Genomic DNA, 27,561 nt, shown 5'->3' on the forward strand with positions numbered 1-27,561 from the left:
ACAAGGCTTGCTTCTTCACAATGTGTCATATATTATTATTGTTACAATGAAATAAATGGATCAGTAAAGAAACTAAAGCAGGAAGTTTGTAAACTCCTCTGCACATTTTAGCAGCAGTCTTCTCTTCTCAATAACGAATGAAGCAAACAAGATGAGCTGCTTTACCTAGCTAATTTGGCAACCCTAGCTTATTAACCCCAACGAACTATGTCCAGAATATACCGAATTTAGTCAACCTTTCTGGTACTGGGAAAAGGTTGATTACCATACTACAGCTAAGCTGTACCAAACTGTCTATAGAAAACAATCCAAAATGATGAACTAAACTGAACCAACACAAGAACCGTCTTTTAATTTATAAAGTGGAGGGGGGGGGTAGAGGAACAGTATGATAACTTAAAAGAGAATACACATTTTTATTACTGTAAAAGAAACTAAAATGGTCCTAATTTTGAAAGGGAGCTGAAATTATAAGTTAGTTGTGTGACCTACTTGCAAACAGGTTCACCTCCCATGGTTCCAGCCCTTTCTGTGGTGATTTAGAAACTCAGTCCCCATGAGAACCCCTGCTCTACTTCCACCACCTAGGCCTAATGGTACTCCGTTCACAGTAAGCAACTATATGTATGATGCTTCATCAGGCAGCCTGTAGGAGAATTGGTGAAGCACTGGATTGGTTCCACCGCTATATCCACATATTGCTGACATCCCCACTGTCTTACCCCTCACCCCCTTGGTAAGTAGCAGTGTAGCCTGGAGGTGAGGTGTGCAGCCCCTCCTCGTGTGTTACATCAAAGCTATGGTTAATGCCTGGTCATATGGATGATACTACTTTCATCTAGGTCTAAGGCATCTCAGCTTCCTCATCTTGTAATTTCACACACAGGTGCTTGTGCGATTTGCTCTTCTTCAGAATATCTAGCATACTTCATGCCACTGGTGTTGGAAGACTGAGAGAAGTATCGTAATGAAGCATGGACACAAGATTTCTATACTGCTGGGCAATGTAAAGTGTTTATATAAAAAAGATGTAGTAAACTTTGGCAACTCGTAAAGACCTTGTCAGAGGTCAAAGAAAAAGAAGCCCACGGCATGCAAGTCCCCATCTCAAGAAATAAGAAAACAATGAAGCACTTTACCTGTAATTTTGTCTCTCACAAGCTTGCAGGACTCTATTTCACCAATGCTCCCAAAAAGGCTCCTGAACTCTTCCTGGGTCATATTCTGGGGTAAATAGTTGACTATGAGGTTTGTTTTGCTGTCATCTGTAGCAGCCCCCGTCTGCATAGGGGAAGGGCAGTTCCTACTGTTACTGGCAGGTCCATTGGTTGTATTGGATGTTGGGCCATTTGACACCTGAGGCTCCATGGTGCTAATTATCTAGAACAGAAAGGAAAAGGGAGGGAAATACCATCTTAAAAGCCTGAGATACAGTTGCTATTTTTAAAAGATACTTACAAATGAATACGTAGGTAGCATTCATGGCCAATTTAAGACAGTTAACAAAAAAACCCAGCTTGATTCTTCTGCTATTGTTGTAAAGTAGGTCATGCTAGTCTTTGGCAGAGAGCACATACCAAGATGCAGAGGCAAATAAAACCTCCCCGTCTATTTTTCCTCCTCCTTTTTTTGTTAATGAAAAGCTAATTTCTCTTTTCCTGGTGTAACCTTTTTCACAAATGTATATTTACACCACACCAATTTAATTGATTTAAGGTATAATGACTATGATTAAAATCATAGTTACGTTTAAGTGGAAGAGTCCCATATAGAGGTAGAAACTGAAAAGGTAAAAATACATTAGCTATTTAATTACTGTAACACCCAGCGCTGTGACAGGTTTATCTAGGGCATTCAAGCTACAGAAAGATGTGACTGTGATCAGCTTGAAGCAATAACCTCTCAAGTTTCTACCAAACACACTTACTTGTATCACTGAAAAGCTTGGATTCTTCAGTTACATTTATCACCAAAGGCTTGTTTTGATTTATTCTTACACTAAAGGCCTGAAACTGCTAATACTTATATATTTGAGCTAATGTTGCACAAGTAAACAGCCCCACTTGGGCTGAAACTGGAAGAACCTCTTCATATATATATTTTGTTTAAAAAGGGAGTACAAGATAGGGAATGTAAACTCTTATTAAGCCAACTTCTCTTCTTTTAAGGATATACAAGCTTTAAAATCATACAGAATTATTCAAGATGATTCATTAAGACATAAGAAATTACCTGCTAACCAAAGATTACCAAAGGCCTATCTAGCTCAGAATTCTGCTTCCCAGTGAACCAGAAGCCTTTGGGAACCATGCAAGCAAGACATGTGTGCACTAGCCCTCTGAATAAAATAGCCTGGCATGAAAAAGTACTTCTTGTTGTCTGTCCTGAATCTTCTATCATACACTTATGCTGATTGTGATCTAGGGATGTTTGTTTTTCTTAACTTGAAAGAGGTGGGGATTGGAAAAAGGGAAATGCTATCGTTATTTCCTTTTACCAACTTGGATTTTCTGTGCAAAACCAGTGCCCTGTCTTCCACAGCAGATGTGATACAAAGTTGGGCATAGGAACTGAGAGGAGGGCAGAAAAGTTGTGCCCTCTTTCAGAGTCTTAAAATGATTCAAATGGAGAGCTACCACCTCTAGACCCAGCAACCCCACCTGGTCCTAAAGATGCTTTAACTTTATTTCTGAGAAGAATCTCTCACCGTTCCATCACACTATTATTCAGTATGCCATAGTGAGTTATGAAACCAAACTGATGCATTTAACAGTTCTATTCTTATCCTAGAAGAGGAAAAAACAAAAACATGGTTCTGAGCATAACCTACAATTTTCAAATGCTACAGATTTCAAAGTTGCCTCCTTACATGGGCCAATAGCAATGAAAGTTCAGAAATAAATTTTACGTATGAATAAATGAAAGGAAATTAGTTAGGCTTTAATTATACAAGATATTGTGCCAAAGGAACATAAAATAGTTGGGGGCAAACTATTGATGACACGAACTACTCTGCAATGACCATTTAACAAATTGTATTTGTTCATAGACAGGTGTGTGAATGCAAGGTGCATGCTGCCTTATGTGAAATTCTCACAAGTATTCACCAGGAACCCACAGCTCTGCCATCTGATGCATGCACAGACACATCCTTTGCCTCATCAGAATCTTCTTGACGCATAGGAGTAGGAGAAAAATCACAATACTTATTGGGTTCCCAAGGAACATAGCTGCCAAGTTTTCCCTTTTCTCGCGAGGAAGCCTATTCAGCATAAGGGAAAATCCCTTAAAAAAAGGGATAACTTGGCAGCTATGCCAAGGAATCCTTAGTCATCAAGGGATTGTTACTCTTTGAACTGGACAGTGACTTTACAGGAAGGTTCAATGCATCTTTTGAAATAACAGAATTACCATCAGGAAGATGACACTTCCTCTTGCAAAAATGGCTAGGAGAGCAATTTTCTTACAAGCCTCAGAAAAACTATCTTGGGGGAGGGACTTGCAGACTTGGTAGAAAAAGTACAGACACGGGGTAGGGAAGTTAGGCAAGGCATGGGTCCCAATCTGCCCCTCCAAAATATACACACCTGCCTAATATGTGATATCAGGTGTGGGGCAGAGGCATGATTGGGTCAGCTGTGTGACCGAGTTCTCTGTGGGGAACTTTATCATGCAGCCAGTATATGCATAAAGCAGGGTTGTAGTCACCACCTATCAGCTGGTGGGCAATGTCTTCAAGTCTGCCGGAAAAAATATGCAACCTAGTTCCCTGTAGGAAACTCTAGCACAGCTGATCCTTGCAGAAAGTAGCTCTGCCAGCCTTGGAAAATGCCAAGCACAGGGCTGGCACAAACCCTAACACTGTGGTTCCCAAGTGCCTGGAAACCAGCTGGCTGTTGGATGCTTGGGAAGCACTGGGCAAGGGACTTGGGCAGGTGGGCAAGCTGCCTCACAGGGGCGGAGACCAATGTATAGTTATGGCAAACTCATTCTCAACCTGCCAACTGTTACGCAGCCAAAGCAACACCATCCATGCAAATAACATTGTCTAATGTCAATGGCTCAGCAGGCACGGAATGCTGACTGGCAGGGCGAGAATGGAAAAGGGGAAGGGGCTGAAACTGGGTGAGGGCACAGCTGGCTGTGATCTTAGGCAGAAGCACTCCACATTGCAGTATTTTGTTTCATGCACCACTTGTAATCAAAAGCTTTTCTCAAGAGCTTTCTTGTTTCAGGAAGACCACATACATGATATTCGAAGTTGTGGAAGTAAGGGGGGACTTAGCCTACTGCTTAATACTGTACTCTGCTTCAAATTCTAAGAGTGCTAGCAAAATCAAAATACGATTATTCTTAGTGTTTAACTCGATGTTGGTTTTTGAACTTCTGGAATGTAATGTTTGCTTTAGTATTTTTAGATATAAACACAGGAAGCACATATACCTCAAAGTGCAGTTCTGAGAAACAATTTGTAAAGACCACTTTGCAGACCCAAGAACAGTGGAGCTGGCGGTGTAGGAGCAGGTGGCAAATAATGATGGACACAAACTTCATGGGCCAAACTTTGGGCCAAAACTTCATGGAGTACACTCCTGGTTATGCAGGGGAGTCTGTTCCTGGACTTGCACAAGTCCATTCCGCCCCCAGCCACCTTTTGGCACTGGAAACAACAGACGAGTCAGCAGTCACATGTGTGCTGATCATGTGCAAGTGTGGAGGTGCCTATACAGTGCAATAGGTATGGCAAAGGCACTGGACATACATCCTTATGATCTAGCAGTGCATGTTATAATAGCTACAACAGGCAGAAAAATCATTAAGTGTTGCACCAAGACCCTCAGTAATTTTCAAGCGATCTCTTGGTGGTGGTGGTGGTGTGTGTGTGTGTGTGTTGGGAGCCACTGATGTAGAAGATCAAAGTAATGGCTCCATCGTACTGCCAGTACACAACCGAAATACATAACCAACCTGAATAATTTCCACGTAAATCAGAACAAGATCTAAAATAAAGACAGAGAAAGCCAACAGCAATAACCTCCCTTAACAGAAAACCCCCAAACAAAACCCCAGCCCAAGAGTCTGTTCAGCAGCTTCAGCTTTTGTAGCTGGAATCAGTCAGGGCCCCACGCTCCCAAGTCAGGCAAGAAAAGGCCTGAAAGGCAGGGAACAGGTCTTCCAGGACTCACAGCCATTCAGGAAATTTCTGCCTTGGCTCTTCCTCATACAACTGTATGTTCATGTAACATGGAAGATTCCGAAAAAGGCTTTGGCTATATGAGCTGCTGCTAAAGCAACATTTCCCCCCTGCTCCCATCCCCATTTCAAACCTTAAATCTCCACTTGTATTCTGGAGTCCCAATTCAACTGAACATCCCCCCCCCCCATCTACACAGCGCTCACACAGCTGCATCAAGCAGATTTCATATCTAAATACTGATGGATGCTGTGGACCAGCAAAACAATTCAAGAAGCAAAAATCCACATTCCTTTAAATAAGAGAGACAAGTCAACAGTCAGCCTGTATATACTTCATGTAGAGTTGCCACTTTTTGACCCATGTTTAAAGAGCTATCTGTGTAGAACATAAAGCTGTTCCTCTCCTATCCCCTGTCCATCAACAAAAAGTTTGGACTAAAAGGTGAGAAGAGGAAATTGAGCTTATGCAAGTGCTGCACCTAAGCATTAACCTCTAAATCTCTGCCCTTTCCTGGAACACCCTTCCTTTTTCTTCAAACAATGCTCAGCAACAAAATGATGGGTCAGATGCAGCATGCTGTTCCACAGAGCATTAAGCTCTCCCCAGACCATAATACCGTAATTCAAAGCCTAACACCCAAACACACATAGAGCTCCTGATAAGTGGGCTTTCCTATTCCCATACACACTTAATGTTGCACACTTGGTAGAGCCCATCCCTCTCTATTTAAGTTAGCAAGAAAACCTTCAGGATGCACAAGCATCATGACATGTGCATATTGGAGTTTCCAAACCTAGATGAAGCTGCTGAATTGGGGCACTGCCATGCATTTTGCAGTAGATGGAATCTTTCACAGACAACACACCATTGCAAATATGCCTGAAATCTCACAGGATATAACCACAGCATGTATAGAATCCATGTTTCAGAAACCTGACTTATGGCTAACGGATTTTTTTAGCTAGTCTACACATAGAAAACAAAATACAAAACACAGTTAATACTCCTTTCTTGATTATCTGAATCCCTATATTAACCCAGTCCAAGTTACAGCTAATAAGACAGAAAATCCATGTCCAGTTAATCAAGTATTTTGAAAGCACACTAAGTACTGTAATTAAGTTAATATGATAAACTCAATCTAGGGGTATTAGTTCCACCCATCATGACTTTAGTAGTGTAAATTGCCGACCTGTGGTCCCCTGCATGCTCCTTTTACAAACAAACAAACAAACTCCCTTCTTGTTTGTAGAACACCTGTTATCACAGAGGTCTCACTCTGACTATACTGTACTTCTAAAAAGTTGAAAAGAACTTTGCCAATAATATTGCACTGGGAGACTGTATTCTTGAATTTGTTTCCCTGGAGGAGGAGGAGGAGGAGGAGGAGGAGGAGGAGGAGGAGGAGGAGGAGTTTGGATTTGATATCCCGCTTTATCACTACCCGACGGAGTCTCAAAGCGGCTAACATTCTCCTTTCCCTCCCCCCCCCAACAAACACTCTGTGAGGTGGGTGGGGCTGAGGGACTTCAGAGAAGTGTGACTAGCCCAAGGTCACCCAGTAGCTGCATGTGGAGGAGCGGAGACGCGAACCCGGTTCCCCAGATTACGAGTCTACCGCTCTTAACCACTACACCACACTGGAAGTCTTCAGGTTCCAGTAAATTATGTGGTGAGATACTCTTTTAACTTTGTGTGCCACAAACTTTGACGGCTTCTTGATCCTTACTTTGTGGCTGATAGGGATGTGGGAGAAAATTGATTCAGTTTGCATTTAAAAGCAAACTTATCTAATTCACACTTTTTGAAATAATATGCAAACCATAACACAGCCATCCTCCACAATTCACATCTCCAATGTTTGCAATATTGTTCTCCAGCTGTGTAATATGTAAAATATGCCTATAGTGGGGTATGGTGTGCATATAAATGCATTTATTAGTGAAAAATACAAATACTTCGCAAAAAATATGCATGTTAAAAAGAATCCATGCAAAAAATTTGTATATTAGGAAAAATTTCCATTTAAAAAAACACACACAACCTGATTTGAAAATGTGAAGAATCGAACTTAATATTGCAAAAAAAATAAGAAGCCAAAATTAACAGTCACCCATCCTCAGTCGCTGGTATAGCATTACAGTAGCGCCTCGGCTTTCATTACCCTGGGGTAACGTAAACTAAGGAAATCAGCCCTGAGCGCTCACTGGAAGGAAATATCCTGAAGCTAAGGCTCCAATACGTTGGCCACCTCATGAGAAGACTCCCTGGAAAAGACCCTGACGCTGGGGAAAATGGAGGGCACAAGGAGAAGGGGACAACAGAGGACGAGATGGTTGGACAGTGTTCTCAAAGCTACCAACATGAGTCTAACCAAACTGCGGGAGGCAGTGGAAGACAGGAGTGCCTGGTGTGCTCTGGTCCACGGAGTCACGAAGAGTCGGACACGACTAAACAACAATGTAAACTTCGGGTTGCGAAAGCGGCAAACCCGGAAGTGTTTCGCCACACACGCAAAAGCGGTCCCTCCAGTTGTGGAAACCTCGGGATCTGACTGGAGCTCCGGAAAGGATCCCGTCCGCAACCAGAGGTACCACTGTACTACTCCAGGAAACGAAGAATTAAAATGTGAGACCCCAAATCTTTCATCTTGTGCGGACATGATAAACCCGTATTTCCACTAGCCAAAATGTTAGAATAATACTGGAAGAAAGCAAAAGGATATACTGATGATCCTTGTGATCAAATCATATCAGACAGTTAATGTCTTCTCTCTTACCTCCAGCCAATCTCTCATGTCACACTTTGACCAAAACAGAATTGCCCCTCAAGTATAAGATAAATCCTAGTATAAATCAAGTATAAGGTAAATCCTAATCCAAGGTTTTCACGAGTGTTGATTTGAAAGGGTGAGTTACAACACAATTTCCTACATGGAAACTCAGAAGGAAGTCTTATTCTTAGAGAAGTGGACATAAGGTTACAGCTTTAAACAAACACTTAATTTCTTCTATTTAAATTTCTTCTATTTAAAACATTGGGATAAATGCTTAAATTTGTTTAGATTGGGCAATCAATGTCTTCTTGTTATGTGTTAGCTATTGCATAGTGCTTTTTAAAAAATTATTGGAAGTAATCCTGATAATGTGCTTCAAGGACAGGGCATAACATCTTAATATATCAATCAATAAACTTATTCTTCTTTAATTAGGCTGGTATCTGAAAAAACACCATGGAAATAATATAAAAGCTTATCTGTGGGACCTTCAAAAGTGCATTTTCTTCTCAATAACACAACTGCCAAGTTTCAATGTCAATTACTATTTTTATTAAAGCTTCTGTACTGCACAACAAGACTTGCTATTATTTACTTAATAAATACATTATGAACTCAAAATAAAAGGGGAAAACTAAGTTTCAGAGTATCTCTGCCTCCAGGCAAATCCAATATCCCTGAAATAAATCTTTAACCCTCTGCATTTTGACACAACAACCTGCAAAAATGTATGAGGGTATCATCAACATTTTTCCAAAGAACCATGGCAAAAAACAGAACTTCTTATTTGCAGAAATAACTTGTCAAGAAAAATAAAAGCTTCTGGTCTAACAGATGCTTATCAATGCTTAAATTTTTGAGTGACAAAACGTTACAACTTTTCTATAAAATCTAAGATTCAGCCTGTAACACAAGTAAGTTAAAAATTGGCACTTTTATGGTTTCATACTACAGGCAAAATACCTGCATAATAACTGAACTATAAATAACAAAAATATATTGAAGTTTATGTTTTAAACCTTTACAGGGTTTTATATTGTATTTTATGGGATAAGTATGCCTGCATATCATTGTAAATTGCTTTCTAAAATCATATATAATAGTGTCAAAGGCCAGGGTAAATAGGCGCATCTTCAGCCATGATACATGTAACAGATGCACCTATGCTAGGCAGAAATTTCACAATTTCAGGGATGCTAGAGAGAATCTTCTCTTGGGTGAGGGCATTTGAACCACTTAAAATCCAAGATGATCTGTAGGGAAAGAGGCAATCTTTCAGCTATTGGAACCTAAGTCATATAGTGGTTTAAAAAATTAGCATGAGCATCTTGAACTGGGCCAGGAAACAGGTAATCAATGCAGCTGTTCTACAACAGGGTTTATAAGCTCTAAATGGAAACCGAGCCAGTAATCTGGCTGCTGCATTTTAGACCAATTGAAGATTCCAGGTCATCTTCAAAGGCAGCCCAAAGTAGGTACTAACAAGTGCCTTGAATTGGAGCAAGAAACAAAGTAGAAGCCAATGTAATTTAAGACCAAAGTAATATGGTCAGAAAAGTGAACAGTAGAAATTATTTTGGCCAAAACATTTTGTACCAGCTGGAGTTCTTGAACACTTTTCAAGGACAACCCCACATGTAGTGTGTTTCCGTAATCTAATATGGATATGATTAATGGCTGTGTAACAATGGATGATCTGCTTTTTTCAGGAATGTGTGCACTTGTACGCTACCCAAAGCAGGGAAAAGGCATTCCTAGATATTGCAGCTGTCTGTACATCCAGAAACCCCTCTAAACTGATCCCTTAGAGAAAGTACCAGAACAGGTTGTAATTCTGATCCCAGACTCACATTTCTACTTTTGCATTTCTACTTCTGTCTCAATTACATTAGTTGGTTTTTGACATACTGCATGAGAGAAATGGACTGGTTTGCACATCATATTAAATCAAGAACAAACTGTAACTTAATGTACATGCTTCTGAAAAGTTATTGCTCTGCTTCTGCTGTGCTGCCAGAAACAAGCCAGAGTCTGCTTTGTCACAACATCCAAATCCAGGCTCTTGGTTTGTTTCCATCAAACCATTGGGTTATCACTTTTGGTTTGTGAGCCTCCCTGGCTTCAGACGCAACAAGCCAAGACAACACGAGTAGGGGTCGGAGCAGAATGAGAGTGTTCCAGCAGCAGACTGCACACTCACAATGAAACGACAGGTTTTTTGTTTTTTTACTATACTGTACTTTAATGTAGTGCATGAATTAGGCCAATGTCATTTCCAAGAGAGAAGTATATGCTTACGGCTACGAGTTTCTTTAAAAAGCATCCTAGCATAATGTTAGGTCCAAAGAAGACTTGACGAGATCTCCTGCTGGTTTTTATTTCTCCATAGTATAACAGAAGTCATTGAAAAGCGAGAATCCAATCAGAGGGGCAGTAGCTCAATGGTACAGCCTGTGTTCTGCATTCAGAAAGTCCCAGAATTTTAAAGGATGGCTGTGCTTCAGTTTGAAAAGTGCAAATTAGGTAGGTCTGCCTTTAAATGAGAATCACAGAACAGTGTCCCAAGAGTCATCTACTCTGGACTGCAGGTTTCACAGCTAAGAACTGAATCACGACATAAGAACTAAATAAAACTTCTGCTCCATCCCTATCTCACACGCTATTACATTTGCTTTAGCCCTTGCTCTGTAACGGAGAGAGCCACCCAGACAGGAGTGGCTCTATCTAATGGACAAAGCCATATTAACAGCCCCCAGCAGTAGCTGCTTACAAGGTGACAGTACGGTTACTGCTGCATGGGCACACTGGTGGGAGCACCAAATTGGCTCCACTGGTGAACCAGCACAGACACAACTTTACCAGAAGGGTGAGACAAATGGAAGCAATGTAGATGCTGTGAAGCTATTGCTGCAGTTATGGTCACAGAGCAAGTCAAGACTGGGACTAGTGAGCCCTGAGGGCCATGTTGGAAACAAAGCAGAGCAGGAAGAGTACAAATAATTTACTTATATACAAGCTTCATTTACTCATTGTTTTCATGATCTAGAATACAAGATACAAGACTACATCTGTAAGGTATGTCCAACTTACTGTACACTATTAGGGGTCTGCAACTATTACCTTCCAAGTGTGAAAAATCCAAGACAGCTCTTGATGTGTAAAACTTGTGAGAATTAGAAAGCAAAAATCATGTGCATTCTGATTATCACCAGTGCTCCATAGCTATATGCAACCTATCCTTACATAAATGTTTCTGAGCATCAATAAACTTATTTTAGTCAAAAATGCTGACAAAATTCACAACAAAAGCTTGAATTTTCACCAAGGTGTCGCTCACAGAAAAAGAATTATCCCAGAAACTATCGTCATCGTTGTTTAGTTGTGTCCAGCTCTTCGTGACCCCATGGACCAGAGCACGCCAGAAACTATGTATGTGACAAAGATATATTGCCAAATTTACTCCAATATTTATTCTAATTAAACAGTGTTAGCTATAAATCCCTACGTAGATTGCACTCTTGAGCGAGTTCTAGCATAACCACAGAGCTCCGGCTTTTTTTAAAGAGTTTGTTCCACGACAAAAATAGCACATATATTTTTAATTAACAGAGCAAAAATGACCACTTTCTGTATAGTCTCTGTTCCTATTAGCAAACAGGTATTCTTGTGTTGTTGAGTTTGCTGCACTCATCATAGGTGAGGAACCCTTTTCTATCCAAGGTCAACATTCCCTGGTGATTAACTTACGGGGGGGGGGGTCACATGCCAATGATGAGTGGAACCATCTCTCTCTCTCTCTCTCTCTCTCTCACACACACACACACAGAGAGAGAGAGAGAGAGAGAGAGAGAGAGTGTCATGGGCTGGTCGAATCAGGACGATGCAGGTAGATGGTTTGTAGGGACCCTGGGGAGGTGCCCGACTTGGGGGAGCCTGACAGTGAGGATACTGGGAAGGAGCCAAGTGGAGGCTCCCTCAACCTGCTCGCCTTGCCTGTCCCTGCGACAAGAACCCCAAGCCCTTCCTTCCTCTTCAGCCCTGCTTTCATCTCCAACACTTCCTCTGTGCCTCTAATGCCACCCATATTAGAGCTGTCAGTCACTGGGTTGAGCCCTGCCTCTCTAGAGGGGTCATACACACCCATCACCTAGATTTTGAAAGTGGCCCATGGAGGCATAAACAGATAGAGCAGAACCTGTCTACCAAAAAACTATCCCAGAACTTCAGGCTTGGGGGGCAGGGATGGAGTGGACATCACAGAATGCAGGAAGAGTAAAATCTTCTCTTACTATCTGCTCCCTCAGAAATTCCAGTAGCAATTAAGTTTTTAAAACTGCCTGCCAATGGCAGCGTAAATGCCATGAGGGGGCGAAGCCAATGAAGATACAATGCAGGCATTAGCAATTGTGCCCTTGCTCTCTCAATGTGGCTGTCCTGCATGTGTTAGAAGCTGCTCAGAGTGTGCATGGGGTAAACCTTCTCACAGCTCACATACTTTTCTGCTGTTATCTAGTTTGCATTCAAAAATAAACTTGCTTTCTAGCCAAGAAATTCATTTTCTGTTTAAAATTATTGTGAAGTAATGGTATGTACTCTTTTGCTGTTTTTGTTGTGTTTAACTACAGTGTTCCTTATATTTCAAGCAAGTATCTGCAGAGATGAGTCTGAAGAATGACATATACAAACAGCATCACAATGCTGAGAACTTCTATCTTTAAAAATAGGATTTTTCATGGGAGAGAGGGCTGCTGATGGCTATTAGCCACAATGGCTATGCTTTGCTTCCGGTTTGAAGCAGTAATACGTCTGAATACCAGTGGCTGGAAATCACAGGAGGGGAAAGTGGTCCTGTGCTTGAATCCTGCTTGCTGGCATCCCATGGGCCCCTGGTTGGCCACTGTGAGAACAGGATGCTGGACTAGATGGGCCATTGGTCTGATCAAACAAGCTCTTCTTATGTTCAGATCTCTCATTGTTTTTCCTCCTGAAATCTCTCCAACAAACTATGCACAATGGGAAGATGAGCTTTCAATTTCCACTGTCCTAAAAAAATTCGATTTCAGAAATGTATGGATACATAGGCCATCTCTGCAAACTCTTTGCAAATGGCTTAGCCCAACCAGCTAGAAAATGCTGAGGTTGCTAAGGAGACCAGAGACCATCTCAGTTGTTTGGGGTTTTATTAAGTTATTTTGTGTTTTCATTTTGTATTTTTATGCTACTACAGTGGTACCTCTACTTACGAATAACTCTACTTACAAATGTTTCTACTTACAAATGGAGCTCTGTCCGCCATCTTGGATGCGGTTTAGATAGGATTTTTTCTACTTACGAACTTTTAGATAGGGTTGCTTCGACTTACGAATTTTTTCTCCCAATGCATTCCTATGGGATTCAACTTACAATTTTTTTTGACTTACAAATGTGTGTTCGGAACACATTAAATTAGTAAGTAGAGGTACCACTGTATCTTCAGATAGATAGATAGAGCAAGTAAGTTAATTTTATAATGGTTGCAACATAACCTATCCTCATACAGGGTCAGTGTTGCTTTCCTAAGTACCTGGGCGATGATAATTTAACTATCTGTTGTAATCTTCTACTGCTAGGAAATAAAGGACATAAGGGTCAAAGTTCAATGACAAGCAGTTTAATAGCAGAACATGTCATTCATATACGTATTTAGATATCACATTTAATTCCTCCAGTGAGTAGGCCAGGGGGAACACCTCCCTCCCACCTTCACCTAACAACAAAATTCACCGTCACAGAATAAAGTGATGACCACGAGGCTAAGTATGTTTCAGAGGACATAGTCAAGGGATATTTGCTGTCAAAGGCAGGAAGAAAATATACATGTGCCAAGGTGATAAACCTCTACTGCCAGTTGCTCGGGACAAATAAGAGGTTGGCAATCATTCTGTCCTGTTGCAAACATCTTTGTGACACAAGACTGGCCACCATCACAGAAAATACTATTCTAAACAGACATCTAGTCCAATTAAACAAGTCCATTTTTATTGGAGAAAATGGGTTTTCTTTATCCATAGTCAAGTATGCATGGGTGGTGAGCCCAACACCATGGATTGTATCCAAGTAAACTATGCTCAGAGAAGGCCATTACTTTCAATGGGTGTACTCTGAGTAGGACTGGATACAACCTTGAGGTATTACACATCCACAAAGCAATGGGCAATGCTAATGATCTATTTCTGCTCCCCCATTACCCAGTCCTGAAACACACTTTCATTTGATGACTCAGAAAACAGTGTGATTAATGATAATGTATTTGATCCTGTACAGGATCTTGAGTGAGAGAAAAAAAAAGTAGTGCAGAACAACATCAGCAGTGATTTCTTAGGAAGGGAATTGGGGCTAGAGTGAAATTTGCAGAAAGCAGTGCAAGCGTATAATGTCTGGCCATCTAACGTTTGAGTCGCTCCTTTAGCGGGTACTTAATACTAAAAGTTGGAAATAAAAACATACTACTTTCTCTCATCCAATACTTGGAAATAAAAACATAATCCTGTCTCACCAAATACATATATTTTTATCTCCTATATCCAACCTTAGACTGGATGATTGTGGCCTTTAACAGACAGACACCAATAAGGAGTTTGCAAAAGAAAAACAAACCATTCCTTGAGAAAGTATTTACAACCAGTTTATCTGGTAGATCTAGGATGAAGACAGAAAGTATTTTAGCGTTTCCTACTTGTGGAAGGGACATGGCCATCTAAAGTGCTAATTCACTGTAAAATAAATGAAGTCTCATGTATGGACTGATGTGAGCATGGTTGAAAGGGAATGAAGTAGCAACTTTGCTGAAGCAGCATCTGATGAGTGCTCTGGGTGGGAGCTCACTTGGGACTACTTTGCATGCAACCTTCAGTTCCATGATGAAAGGAAGGTAGGACATAAAAATATGTATTATAAAAACAGAACCTTAGAAATGAAACATTTGATAACATTGAAATGTTCATTTTAGAGGTATGATTCTTTGGATATCACTGGTGCACACTTTCTGACATGTAATCTAGGTCTGAAATAGGGGTCAGCAAACTTTTCCAGCAGGGGGCTGGTCCACTGTCCCTCAGACCTTGTGGGGGGGGGGGGAGAGCAGACTATTTTTTTTGGGGGGGGAGAACAAATTCCTATGCCCCACAAATAACCCAGATGCATTTTAAATAAAAGCACACATTCCACTCATGTAAAAACACCAGGCAGGCCCCAAAAATAACACAGAGATGCATTTTAAATAAAGGGGCACATTCTACTCATGAAAAAACACGCTGATTCCTGGAACGTCTGCGGGCCGGATTTAGAAGGCGACTGGGCCGGATCCAGCCCCCGGGCCTTAGGTTGCCTACCCATGGTCTGAAACATATTCACAACTATTTTTAAAGGGGGTGGGGAGAGCTGAAATGATGGAAAGTTTAGAAGTAAAAAATAAATTTAAGATTTTTGTTTACAATTAAGTAGTTATCTAAAAAAAAATTAAATGTATTTTTATTAACGATTTCTTGGTTTACAAAAGTATGTGGAATATCTCTTTCCAAGTTACATTTTGTACAGATCAGTTGATATGTTACTTGTTTTGCCTTTGAAAACATTTCTGGCGATATATGGTTATATTTAGAAGTTTAACACTATCACACCAGTTATTACAGCTGCTCACTAAAATTCCAGCAATATTTATTTAATAGATGACAATTTTTAAATACAGTGCCTCGACTCCTTGAACAGAAAAACTAAGAGTCACAAAACCCCCTTTGGGGAACGTGGTGGAGAGTGTTGTGATAGGGCAAGCTGCAAGCATTCTTGGACAGCACTTCTATTTAGATCCATTTCTATTTGGGTTATGGTCTGTCCATGGAACCTTTACAGAAATCACGACCGGGGGTGGGGGTGGGGGTGGGACTGCGACCTTGTTCTCACTTCTGGATCTTGCTGTGATGTTTGATATCACTGAGCATGGCATCCCCAGCTTGGCTAGAGCAGCTGACAGAATGAGGCATACAAGGAGCCATCCAACCATCTTAGGGACTCCACTGTGGATTTGTGAAGGCTTTACTCCTTAGCTTTTTCTTCTCCTGAAGATATCCCACAAGGCAGTGGAGGTTTAGGATTAGTTTTCCTTCTCCTGGGTGAGCTACCTTCCCAGGTTGACAAGCCCCATGTGCCACTCACTTCCATCTATAGCACATGCGGAAACTGCTCGGATGGGATTTTATCAAACCTGACTGTCTCATTTTTACCTCTGGATCTAGATCACTTATGGGGGAAATGAAAAAGCACCAATCTCAATACTACTTTTTATTTCTTTATTAGATGTATCAAATGAATGCATCTACCCTCCAATATTAAAACATAAGATCTAACACTTTTTTTTAAAAGGAAAACCCTCACATTAAATTAAAATAAAGAACTGGCAGCAAATAAAGGGAACTTTAAAACCAGGGTTCAGTGCACGAATATTATACAGGTGAAACTCGGAAAATTAGAATATCGACGAAAAGTGCATTTATTTCAGTAATGCAACTTAAAAGGTGAAACCAATATATGAGATAGATGCATGGCATGCAAAGCAAGATATGTCAAGCCTTTATTTGTTGTAATTGTAATTATTTGTCATTAGGCGGGTCAATTATAAATGGAATGTAATTAATTAAGTGTAATAGCGAGGTTTATTTTTGTATTATTGTAACTATTTGTTTTATTACTGTGGAATTTCCAAAAGAAAGCATTTGTAAAAATTAAAAGAAAAATAAAAAGTTGCATTTCTGAAATAAATGCACTTTTCGACGATATTCAAATTTTCTGTATTATACTGCTTGGCAAATGCCTGCGGGAAAAGAACTGTCTTCAGCTGGTGGCACAAGGCCAATAAAAAGAGGCTAAATGCATCTCCTGAGTTCTGCTATTTAGGCACACAAATGGAGAAGGGTCTATTCCATATCCCATCCCAACCAACTGTGCCTCGGTCATTGCTGCGACATGGAGAGCCCACTCTAGAAGGTCTGAAGGAATAGGCAGGATGGTATCGGAGGAGAAAACTTTTAGGTAACCAACATTCACTTGGGGCTTTGAAAAGGTCATCAAGACTCTGAATTTGCAGTTGTTGCAAAATGAAAACGACATGTCCCAACAGCAAACAACTCCAATAAGTTTAGCTGCTGAATTTGAACAAATTGGAGCTTCTGTAGACTCTTTAAAGGCAGCCCCATTTAAGGATGTGGCAGCTATCTTGTCCTGAGGTAACTAAGACATTTCTCACCAGCCTGAAATTCTCAGGAGCAGGTGAAGCTGAATAAAAGAACAATACATTTTTGGTGCTTTGAGGTGCATGTGTACCACGGTGAAAAGAACACTAACCAAAGGATGGCATGGTATACACGTGGTCTAAGGGTCATGACTCCAGCATAGCTCTAGGTATGAAAAGTATATTCCAAGGGCAAAAAATGCACAAGATCTACACAGAGATACCAAACACCTACTGCTGCAACTTTTCAGTTATTCTAAAGCTTCTGAAAGACAGACAAGATGGTATATTGCTAAACCAACAAGCTTTGTAAAGATGAACTTAAGTTTGCACGTGAATAAAGTACTTCATTGCTATCAAATGTGAGCAGCATGTAACCACAGGTGAATGTTACACTAAAGAACAAACAGCAGATGACATATTACAAATGGGATACAGTACTTCCTGCATAAAACTCTAAATGACCGTTCAATTACAGTCAGCTGGACATTTAAGGTAGTAATAAAGCCTTCTACTTTGTTCACAAATTGAGAATAATCTATCAGTTCATTTCAAGTGTATAGGACATGACAATGAAGTGATAATACAGGGAGCTAGCTATGCTGTTATGTGCAACCTACAGCTGCAGAAGGGCATCTTAGGTCTGGTGTGCATATTCAGCAAAACGAGGTGACAGAGACAGGTCACAGGATGGGGGATGGGCTGCAGGCATAAATGATTTTTTTAATATTAAAAAATCCCCCTATGCAGAAGTTTCTCTGCAAGTGGAAAACTAGCATCTTAAGGCCTGGCACTCCCTATCACTTGCAGGTTTAAGTGGGTACTGCCTCAGGATTCTACCATCTCATTCTGTTGTATGCATATACCAGGACTTAAGACTGCTGGGATCCAGACTGAAGCCTTTTTATAGACCAAAACTGTGGTGGAAAAATATTGTTTCCTCTTCCTTCACTAAAATGTGTTGCTAACTCACACCTCATGATTTCCACACCTAACTAAACTTCCAAATAAAGTTGTATAAGAAACACGGTGTTAATTTCAGCTTTTATTTTCCACTTCTTCAAATATTCAACTTACAAATATTTTCTTCAGATCTAGTGCTGGCAAAGAAAAGATACTAAAAATATACTCATTTTACAGAAATAGCAGTTCTACCGTTAAATATATACCACACTTTCTGTACGATCAAACATGATGTCAACTCATTAACCACATTCAAGATTCTCAGAGTAGGTTAACTTGCAGTAAAGTTTTTGAAGTGTTTCAAACACATAAGCTACTGTGTAGAGCTACTGAATTAGTTCCTTCAAATGGGCACATTCAAAGCCATTTTAGTTGCTATACTAACACTGCAATCCTAAATACACTTACCTAGGAGTAAAGATGTAATCCAAACTCCTCTTAATTGGGACTTTGTTGTTGTTTAGTCGTTTAGTCGTGTCCGACTCTTCGTGACCCCATGGACCATAGCACGCCAGGCACTCCTGTCTTGCACTGCCTCCCGCAGTTTGGTCAAACTCATGTTTAAGCCCCACTGAATTCAGTAGGACATGCATTGATGTAGCCATGGCTAGGATTGTGCTTTAGGTCAAAATGATTTCAATGAAGCTTACTTCTGTATGGATATGAATACGATTGCATTATAAGTTTATCTTTACAATGCATGAATCTGTCTAGACCTGCCTAATTCGCTACAATAGCCGTTCTTACAGAAAGAACAACTGATGCTCCAAAGCTGTAGCCCTCCTTAAGTAGGATTAATCCTCAATGAATTCAGTGGAGCTTGCTTCTTAAAAGACTCCTGCAATGTGGCACTGTAAAAGCTGCACCTTACACACCTGGCACACATTAAAGAGATATGGATATTTGTGTAATCAAAAATACATGCATTTCAACAGCAGCACAGCAATACAGGCCAAGAGAAGTTTAAAGTTAACACTGAAAATGAGCTGTTAAAAACTGCTCATCGAACCACACTGCATTCAAGCAACATTTTGTCTGGATCCCATTTCTATTTCTGTAATACCACGTTCGTTTCAGACTAAATGTAACACCAAAACCTGTAGATAAAGTTGGACCAGTATGTTATACCATTGCTTCCCATGCCTTTTGTGTGGGATGCTACTGTCTGGTGGATCGGCAGCTGCCGGGCTGCGGCCTCCCCAGCCAGTTCTTGCAAGGTCCCACAGGATCTGGCAAGAGTACTAGGTGGGCAGGGTGGTCAAGGTCATTCTGTTACGCATTCTATACTTTGTGATGACCTTGAGTGGAATGGCATTGGGCAGGATCTAAACATAATGAGAACGTCCATAAGAGATCTTGGGATGGAGGAGGGGTAATCAAGCCACACCCCAAGCTCAAAAGGGGCCCAGCCTCCCCCCAGCTGCCCAGTGGGAACCCAGATGCCTGGTCTACACCACATCAGAGTTGAATGCTGGCCAACTCTCATGGGTGCTTCCAATAGTCTGGCAGCAATATTTATTCCAACACTGATTCAAATGAAGACCAGATCCTTGCCCTACTGCCACGCCAACACTGCTTAATAATCCAAAATAAATAAGTGGCCTACTTCATCCCCAAAATATGTATTTGTTGCACTCATTCCCACTGCACTAATGAGCCGCAACTGCTGCACTAGGATTACCTTCAGTTCAATAACTAATTCAGTACTAAGAAATGCTTACAGTTGGCACATACATTGAAGGCAGCACCAAAAAAGTGCCAGTGTTAGATGGATGGTGGCAGAAGAAAAGACCACGTCTGCTTCTTCTTTGGCTTTATGAGCAGACAGTTAATGTAACACATTTTAGATGGTGGTTCAACCTTCAAAACACATGTTTTCCAATAGCTGGTGGGCATACCCTGTTCTAGTAGTTTCATTTTATATGGTTCAATCGTCTCCCTTTGTATACCACTTGAATGTTTCACCTTAGCTCAACTACTAGCACCTTTCAAAATATCCTAAAGGTTGCAGAAGATTTTGGAAAAGGTATCTGAATGTTTCAGTGGGAACTTCTATCTGACTCTAGAGGGAATTAACATCTAGGTTCTAGGTCTGTAGGTAAACAGAATACTGTAATTCAACTGTCTTTAGGCCCACATTTGGGCAGGAAATCCTGTACAGTTAGGCTTCTTAAATTTCATTGAGGCCACTAAGATTTAAGCAGCCTGAATGCAGAATCACAGTCTTTGTCTTTTAAGCTTGTGATAAACACCAGACTGATTTCCATTTTTATATGCATTGACAGGAAGCTTTCAAGGCCAAATGGATGTTAACACAATTCTCATATGAAATATGTCTAATCTTAATTATCAGTGTGCTTTAGCGATGATAAACATTAACAGATTAAGAATACCCTTGTATTCCATGAAAAGTAGAACACAAGTGGAGGGTGTTGTTTTTAATGGAAAAGCTGTTTTAGGGTTGGTTTTTCTTACGACAACCAATATGTCTTGAAATCCATGGGGCAGCGGCTTATCCTTCCTGTAATTCTTATGTAAGCTGATAATACACTAGGGTCTTAGTCATTAAAAGGCCAGCTCCAGTTAGAACTAATTGGTGGGAAAGTTACCCCTCTACTACTTACCTCTATGTTAATTCCAAAGTATCTTTGTTAGAGAAAGTGATGGAAAAGACAACACTCCTTTATTAACTATAATTCAGCTTGGAGAGTTTTTTAACAAGTTTGACTGCTACACTTCATTTTTCACAGCTCTTTCCCACTGCTAAGTCTGCTTACAGAGGGCACTTTATGAAGATGAAGCCAGTCTGCTATTTTTCAGGTGCAACCTGGAGAATAAATACACTATAGATACACTAATGAATATCAAAAGGGCTATTCTGCAAGGCCAAGTTACATTACCAGGCAGAGTGGAGTATTGCTTATTGTTACAATACAACTGAATTTCTAACATTGCCTATAAAACGTCTAGGTTACAACACTGGTGTATTTCTGGTCAATATTCCAATCTACAGGGAGTTAGAAATTAGAGTCTCTACGTATCATATCAATCAAAAAGCAAATATGCCTAGGGCAACGCAAAAGTGATCAGAATTTAAAGGTGTTGTCTACTGGAAAGGATCCAGTGGTATCACAGTCCAAAGCCAACACTCAGAAACACTTAAGGGCGCACAGAAGAGCTTCGCCTGGATTTTCCTTGAAGTGTTACAAATGACTGTACAACTTCTACAATCATGTGCATTAGTTTCAAGTAAACAGGCAAATAGAATATCCCCTTTATCATCAAGGTTTAGGATCACTGAAATGGCACCCAACAAACTGCATCAGCACCCAATCCAGTGCTCCTGCATGTGCAGATAACCACATATGCCCACAGCATTGTCTCTGCTGGTTTTAATGATACAAGCTAATTTAAAATTAAAGTACCTCTTAAGAGGCCAGACCAAGGACATCTCATCTGCCCATCACGATAGAGTACTGGGCATAATTGTGTTCACCTTAGCAACGAAGGAACATTTCAGCATTTTATATATGTTCTCATTCCCAAATATAGCCCCAGCCAGCCTTGCATAGAGTCTTTCTAAAAAGCATGTTCAGCCTTTAGCTGACCTTGTTTCTTCAATGTTCTCTCTGCCTTTTTATCCAATTTAATTAAGGGTTTCTCGCTGCTTCTCAGTATTTCCTGGCTCTTCTAGATTACTACTTCATATTAAAAGGTACAGTTAAGGGAAGAATAATGGAAGGGAATTATTCTCAGTTTCCTCTTTACTTCTACAGGGCCCCATGGGCACAAAAGCTGCACCATGGCTAAAGCAAACTAATGTAGTTATTAGAGAAAATAAATAGCCCTGGCCATGGAGGTAATTCTTAATGAATTAATATATAAATGATTTCTAGTTGTGGGAACCCCATCAAATTATTACAAATATTAAATCTATGCTCGCCATATACAGCTATACGGCTTTTTAAAAACACTGATGCTCCAAAACTATTGTCAAAACAATTAATAAGGAATCATTTAAGAAGAAACATAGATAATAATTAAAGCAAAAAGCATATGAAGTCAAGCTATTGACACTTCTACTACACAAATTCAAAATTTGTCCATTACCTCTCTTACTGGACTGGTACAGTCCCTCCTCTGTTTATTCCTTCATTTTCCCTTGACAGCTTAGTTTACACAATTTTTGCAATGGCATATAAATTTACTACCTCTGCTTTCTTTTCTTCAACTCTGAAGCTCGTGACCTATAAGTCTTCTGCACTTTAAGGTGTTTAAGAGATCGAATGAAGGAATATGTAAGTAAATTCTGAACTTTACTGATAGCTTTCCTGTACATAGTAAATCTGTGTTTACTGTAAACGAACAAATTCTTCACTGGTTATGATAAACTAAAAATATAAGTTTAGCCAAAGTAATTTTTAGAAAGAGGTGAAAAAAAACAAATGTTTTCGCTGAATTATGTATTTTTCTACCAAAGGATCATGTACATCTCATGCATCCTTGTCTCTTCTCACAGAAGACCAAGTGTGACTGTTTAGCTTTACTAAACCAAAGCAATAGAAGCACAAGTGCGCACATGCTCGCATGCATAAACACGCAGACACATACACCCCACTCACTCATCTACCTCTGAGAGAAGAGCAGAAACGGCAGAAGATGGGTAATTGCCTTTCCAAAAGGTACTGGCCAATTTTACAAAATCTGATGCCATCAGTGATTCAGCCCTGCATAAAATTTCTTGCAATTCTTTTCTCCCTAAACCCCAATGACATTGAAAAAAATACTGCATTGCAGTATTTGCCAGTGTATCAGAGGGTATTCTGTCAGATGTCCCAAAGTCAAACCAAATAAGAAGGCATATAATCACATATAGTAAATGCCAAACAATAGAGAAACTGAAAAGTGTGACAACGCTGCGAGTGCAATTAAATATTCAAGCTGTATTCCATGCCCACTCTGTATCTTAAGGTCCTGGATTATGTACAAAAATATCAAGGATTTATATACTCCTGAAGTTGCTTTATGTGGGTAATCATGCACAACCTAGAACCATAACCTCTCCACAAGGTCATGCATACGTAAGACTTAATGTTACATATGTAGTAACTCCTAACAAGCGGTCCCAGCGACATACTAGGCATTCAAAAGTTTTAAAAACATAACTTATGGGGCAAAACATGTGGAAGATTGAAAAAAGAAAAGGTATTGCCAAAAAAACAATTTATTAAGATTCCAGAACACTGAAAAAATCATCCATTGAAGTTTGAAATCTAGAGGTTTAGAACTCTTCTATGCCTTTTAAGAACAGAATATAACCAAGCCCACCGCTTGAAACACCCTTTTGTTGTGATTATTTTCTTGGTCACCCTTTTGTTGTGATTCTCTAATACAGCATGTTAGTTCTTCCTTTACCAACGCAGTCAAAAGAGACAACAAAAAGAAAGGAGCCAAAGGAAGGATGTCCACCTAGCAAGAAGAGCATCTCTCTACGTAACGTGCCAGTTTCATGGGTTATGTGCACTGCAATAGGAATAATTATAAATTAAAGGATGGAGTCAATATTTAAACAATCCATAAATTGGACTATTTGTCCTGACTAGAATTTTGTAAACTATAGATATTTAAATAAAATGCTCCACACATCTCACCTGCTTTAAGTATCCAATAAAGGTTCAGTGCAGAAACAATCATAAATAATCTGCTGGTTTTATATATTTTTCTTCCACAAAGGTTCTATTCATAAGCTTCTATGTTACCCAAGAAAATCTTATGTTTATAAGCTAACAGAAAATAAAGAGCCACATATACATAGAAGCTAAGGATATTACATTCATCTCTGGCACCAAAATTCTGACAGCTCAATACCAATGAGATATATGTAAGGAGGAAATGAAAATCTACACTAAAATTGTGTAGATGAAAGGGGAACCCTGAAAAAAACCTACCAAAATGATTCAAGGAAACAATAGAGCTGTATGCCGATACACTTTGAGAATGTGGAGGGAGGTACTCGATAGTTTGAATGTGGAATGAAGATTATGAACATAATATTGCATCTGAAAATGGTTTTTAAAAATTCAGCAGACTTTCCATATATGAACCCATACAACTTTCTTTTCCTATATAGCGACAGGGTCCAAAAGAATTAGTTATGGAATGAAATCCAAGCAGACTTGATTTCTCGTCTTTTAAACCTTCTAAACACTAGCATTTCCATTCTAATTGATCATTCAAATTATGTGCCAAAGAAAGGGAATGCGAAATTTGGCAAGCATAAAAGGTGTGCTCCTGTATTTCTGGTATGCTTCTCTTTTATCCTTGCCATACATTCCGGGCATGTGCATGCTTAGCCTTCTGTATTATATTTGCCATCACCTGCCAACCAACAAAGTCTTCTAAAGCTTTACATGCCTATTACCTTCTTTTAAGAGATGCTATGCTATTATTTTGTGCCCGACAACATATGGTACCATAAAAATTAGCAACAGATACTTAAGTTTGTTCTTAACAGCACCAGCTTATATTTTTGTATTTTAAGTATTTCTCCACAAAAGACAGATAATGTATAGCGATAAAGATCTGTAAGACTGTGGAAATTAAGTTGGGTAGGAAAAAGAGAAGTTTCATTATATTTTAAATCTGTGATTCCATGCATAAACTAAATGACAGGCTGTATTTGCATTAAATGATGATTCCGCTACAGAACCATGGCATTTCATAAAACACACAACAAACAGCACTTCCACATAAAAACCTTTACTTGGGGTAAGTTTGTGCACAGTTCTCACCCTGACATTTGATGAATACTCTAAGAGAGCATTTGCAAGTCTGCTAGTTCCATTCAGCATCCTGTATCCTTACAGTGTTCTGCTTCCCTTGCGCCTTGTACTTTCTTGCACATGCAATTTCACATCAGAAATAAAATGGTTAAAGAGCCCCCACCCACCATATGCAGAAAAAGAACAGATGCAAAAAAAGGATTCTAGAAATCACTGTAAGCTTGAGCCAGAAATGTAATTAACACTTATTTATAAAGAATAATTAAAGTTGTGACTGCCACAAAGAACACCAAAGATAATTGAGGTAGCCCCAGAATTTTTGTACGCTGTTTGCAGTATTCCCACATGACTGCCACCTGCTCCCCCACTCAGCTTCCCCAATGCTCGTTTCCCCGGCAACCTTTCATTGGCTTTTCCTCCCAGCTATCGCTTTCAGTTCGGCTGCTCAGTCTAATCTTATTTGTTTTACACCCATCAAAACAAGCAGCTAGACAAAGAAATCCTGTAAGAATAGGGAAAAGACCATAGCTTTGTTTCCCAGTTTATAATAAATATCCAGAGAGAGAGAAGAGGGAACGCCTGCAAAATGTTCAATTGAAACAAAAGTAGGAAGAATGAGGTGAATGTAAATGGCTTTTCCCTCCCTCCCGCTGCCCCCCACCCCCGTGATTTGCTCTGTTCTGAAAGATTCAAAAGTCCATATTTGATCGAGCCATTTTGCAATCTATAAGGAAAGCACAAGAAACAGCGAAGGGGATGGTGGGGAGTGGGGGGGGAGTGTAGAGAGAACAAGTCATGTAGTTTCTGATTTTTCTCTGCTGGAAGAATGCTCCAAAAATAGAAATACTACTATCACACCAATGGATTTAACTTCCTTCAGCAGAAAAGAAAGCACCCTTGTTTCACAATAGCGTTTGGATTCTACGGCAACAGTACATGCAGTCATTAGATTTCAACTTAGCAATCGTGTAGCACAAATGAAGATTAAAAGGCGTCTTGTGCTGGGGACACACTACAAAAGCACCGCAACTGTCAGCGGAGATCATCCAAATGCATGCTCACTGGATGAAACACTCAGCGCCACGACACTTGACTATATTTATATAATAGTTGTACATGCACATTACATACACAGGTGCCCCCATTAAAAGCCAAAACGACCTGTAATTTTATTTGTGGCTCACAATCTGCCACCCTAAACAAGCATAATTCACAAGGCATACCAACTGCACCAAGCCTATATGGGCAGTTTGCTGCCGGCATCCACTTACCATTTTCAAGCCATTCCACTCCATCTGTGATCACAAAGATGGACCCTTACAGCCCCGCACAGTGTCAAAAGCAAAAAGAACGTTATGTAAAAGCTGACATTCCTTCTTACAGAACTCCTGCCCAACGATGCAACAAATCGGCATATACTAGGCGCTGGTACACATACAAGCCGCCTCCTCTTTTTATGAGGTCATGACAGGAAACTCTTTGAAATACAATATGAAGCATTTACTGAAGCTCCTATAAATCACTCTCTTAAAAAAAAGAAAAAAGGAAGAAAGAAAGAAATACCATGCCTACTGCGCAATACACCAAAGCAAAAAGTATCGGTCCCAAGGCAATTGCCTCCTTATTTTATTTTTTCCAAGGATTCCATTTTGCATGTGTGATGCCCGTGTGTGAATGTGGGGGAAATAACCATCCCAACCCCCACCTTCAGCATTTCTGTTGGCCACACGCAGCCTCGCGCTGGAAAGCAGCCTTTTCTTTATTCCAAGAGAGAAATGATAATGACCTTAAAATGGCAAAGTACATCGCGGCTGCCCTTTATTAAAAGCGAGGCAAGTATATCAATGCAAGAGAGAGCAGGAGAGAGCGAGAAGGAAGATAAATGAAGGGAGAAAGACATTTAACAAGCGAGTCAGCGGGAGCAAACTAAACTCATGTGACAACACAGACTGATGAAAATGCAGACTTGGGGGAAAGCTATATGTTCTATACACAGACTATGAAAGACTGCTGTAACAAACAGATTTTAAAAACTACTAATACCTACCATAACCATTCTTAATGGCAAATAATGGGTCCTGCAAGGCTTCAATTCCTCTAAGGATTTGATATGGTTTCAGGGAACTAAATGTGTTAAAATTGTATCTTTTTTATAAATTAAAAATAAAAATAAAAAATCCACAAAACACACAGTGCTGTTGCAGGGTGCAGCGAAATGAGGAAAACAAAACAAAAACCCAAGCACTGTGCTGAAGCCCCCTGATTTTAGTACGTAGCTAACAACTGAATAGAGCCTTGATGAAATTGGCTAGCAGCTTCTCCTTTTTACATCCATTTATGGGACCATCTGTCAGCTGAAAGCAAGATCCGATTGGCTAGGGAAACTAAAGGAGGCGTTGCAACATCAGGTGCTATTGAAATTAGCTACTGCCAGATTGACAATGTTAATGATTTGGTGACCTCTACAACAACAGAGACCAGATTTCTGAACTGCTGCTTGTGTCTAGTAATTAAGGGCCAGTTTAGGAACATCACACATGCATGGATTCTACCCACACCTTTTTTTCCCCTTCCTCCATCA

At 40.0% G+C, this 27,561-nt stretch overlaps 1 protein-coding gene across 1 annotated transcript in view; it reads right to left on the reverse strand.

The window, feature by feature from the left end:
- Positions 1-26,342, reverse strand: part of ELAVL4 (ELAV like RNA binding protein 4) — a 74,567-nt gene extending 48,225 nt beyond the window's left edge. Inside the window, exons 1-2 of the mRNA XM_035122527.1 lie at positions 26,252-26,342; positions 1,140-1,380 (exon numbers count right to left, since the gene is read on the reverse strand). Coding sequence (XP_034978418.1) covers positions 1,140-1,380; positions 26,252-26,275 — 265 coding nt within the window. The 5' untranslated portion in view covers positions 26,276-26,342. The remainder of the gene's footprint in view (positions 1-1,139; positions 1,381-26,251) is intronic.
- Between the last annotated feature and the right edge of the window lie 1,219 nt (positions 26,343-27,561).

Source organism: Zootoca vivipara, chromosome 7 (assembly GCF_963506605.1).
Source record: "Zootoca vivipara chromosome 7, rZooViv1.1, whole genome shotgun sequence".
In the NCBI taxonomy this organism is placed as follows: domain Eukaryota; kingdom Metazoa; phylum Chordata; class Lepidosauria; order Squamata; family Lacertidae; genus Zootoca; species Zootoca vivipara.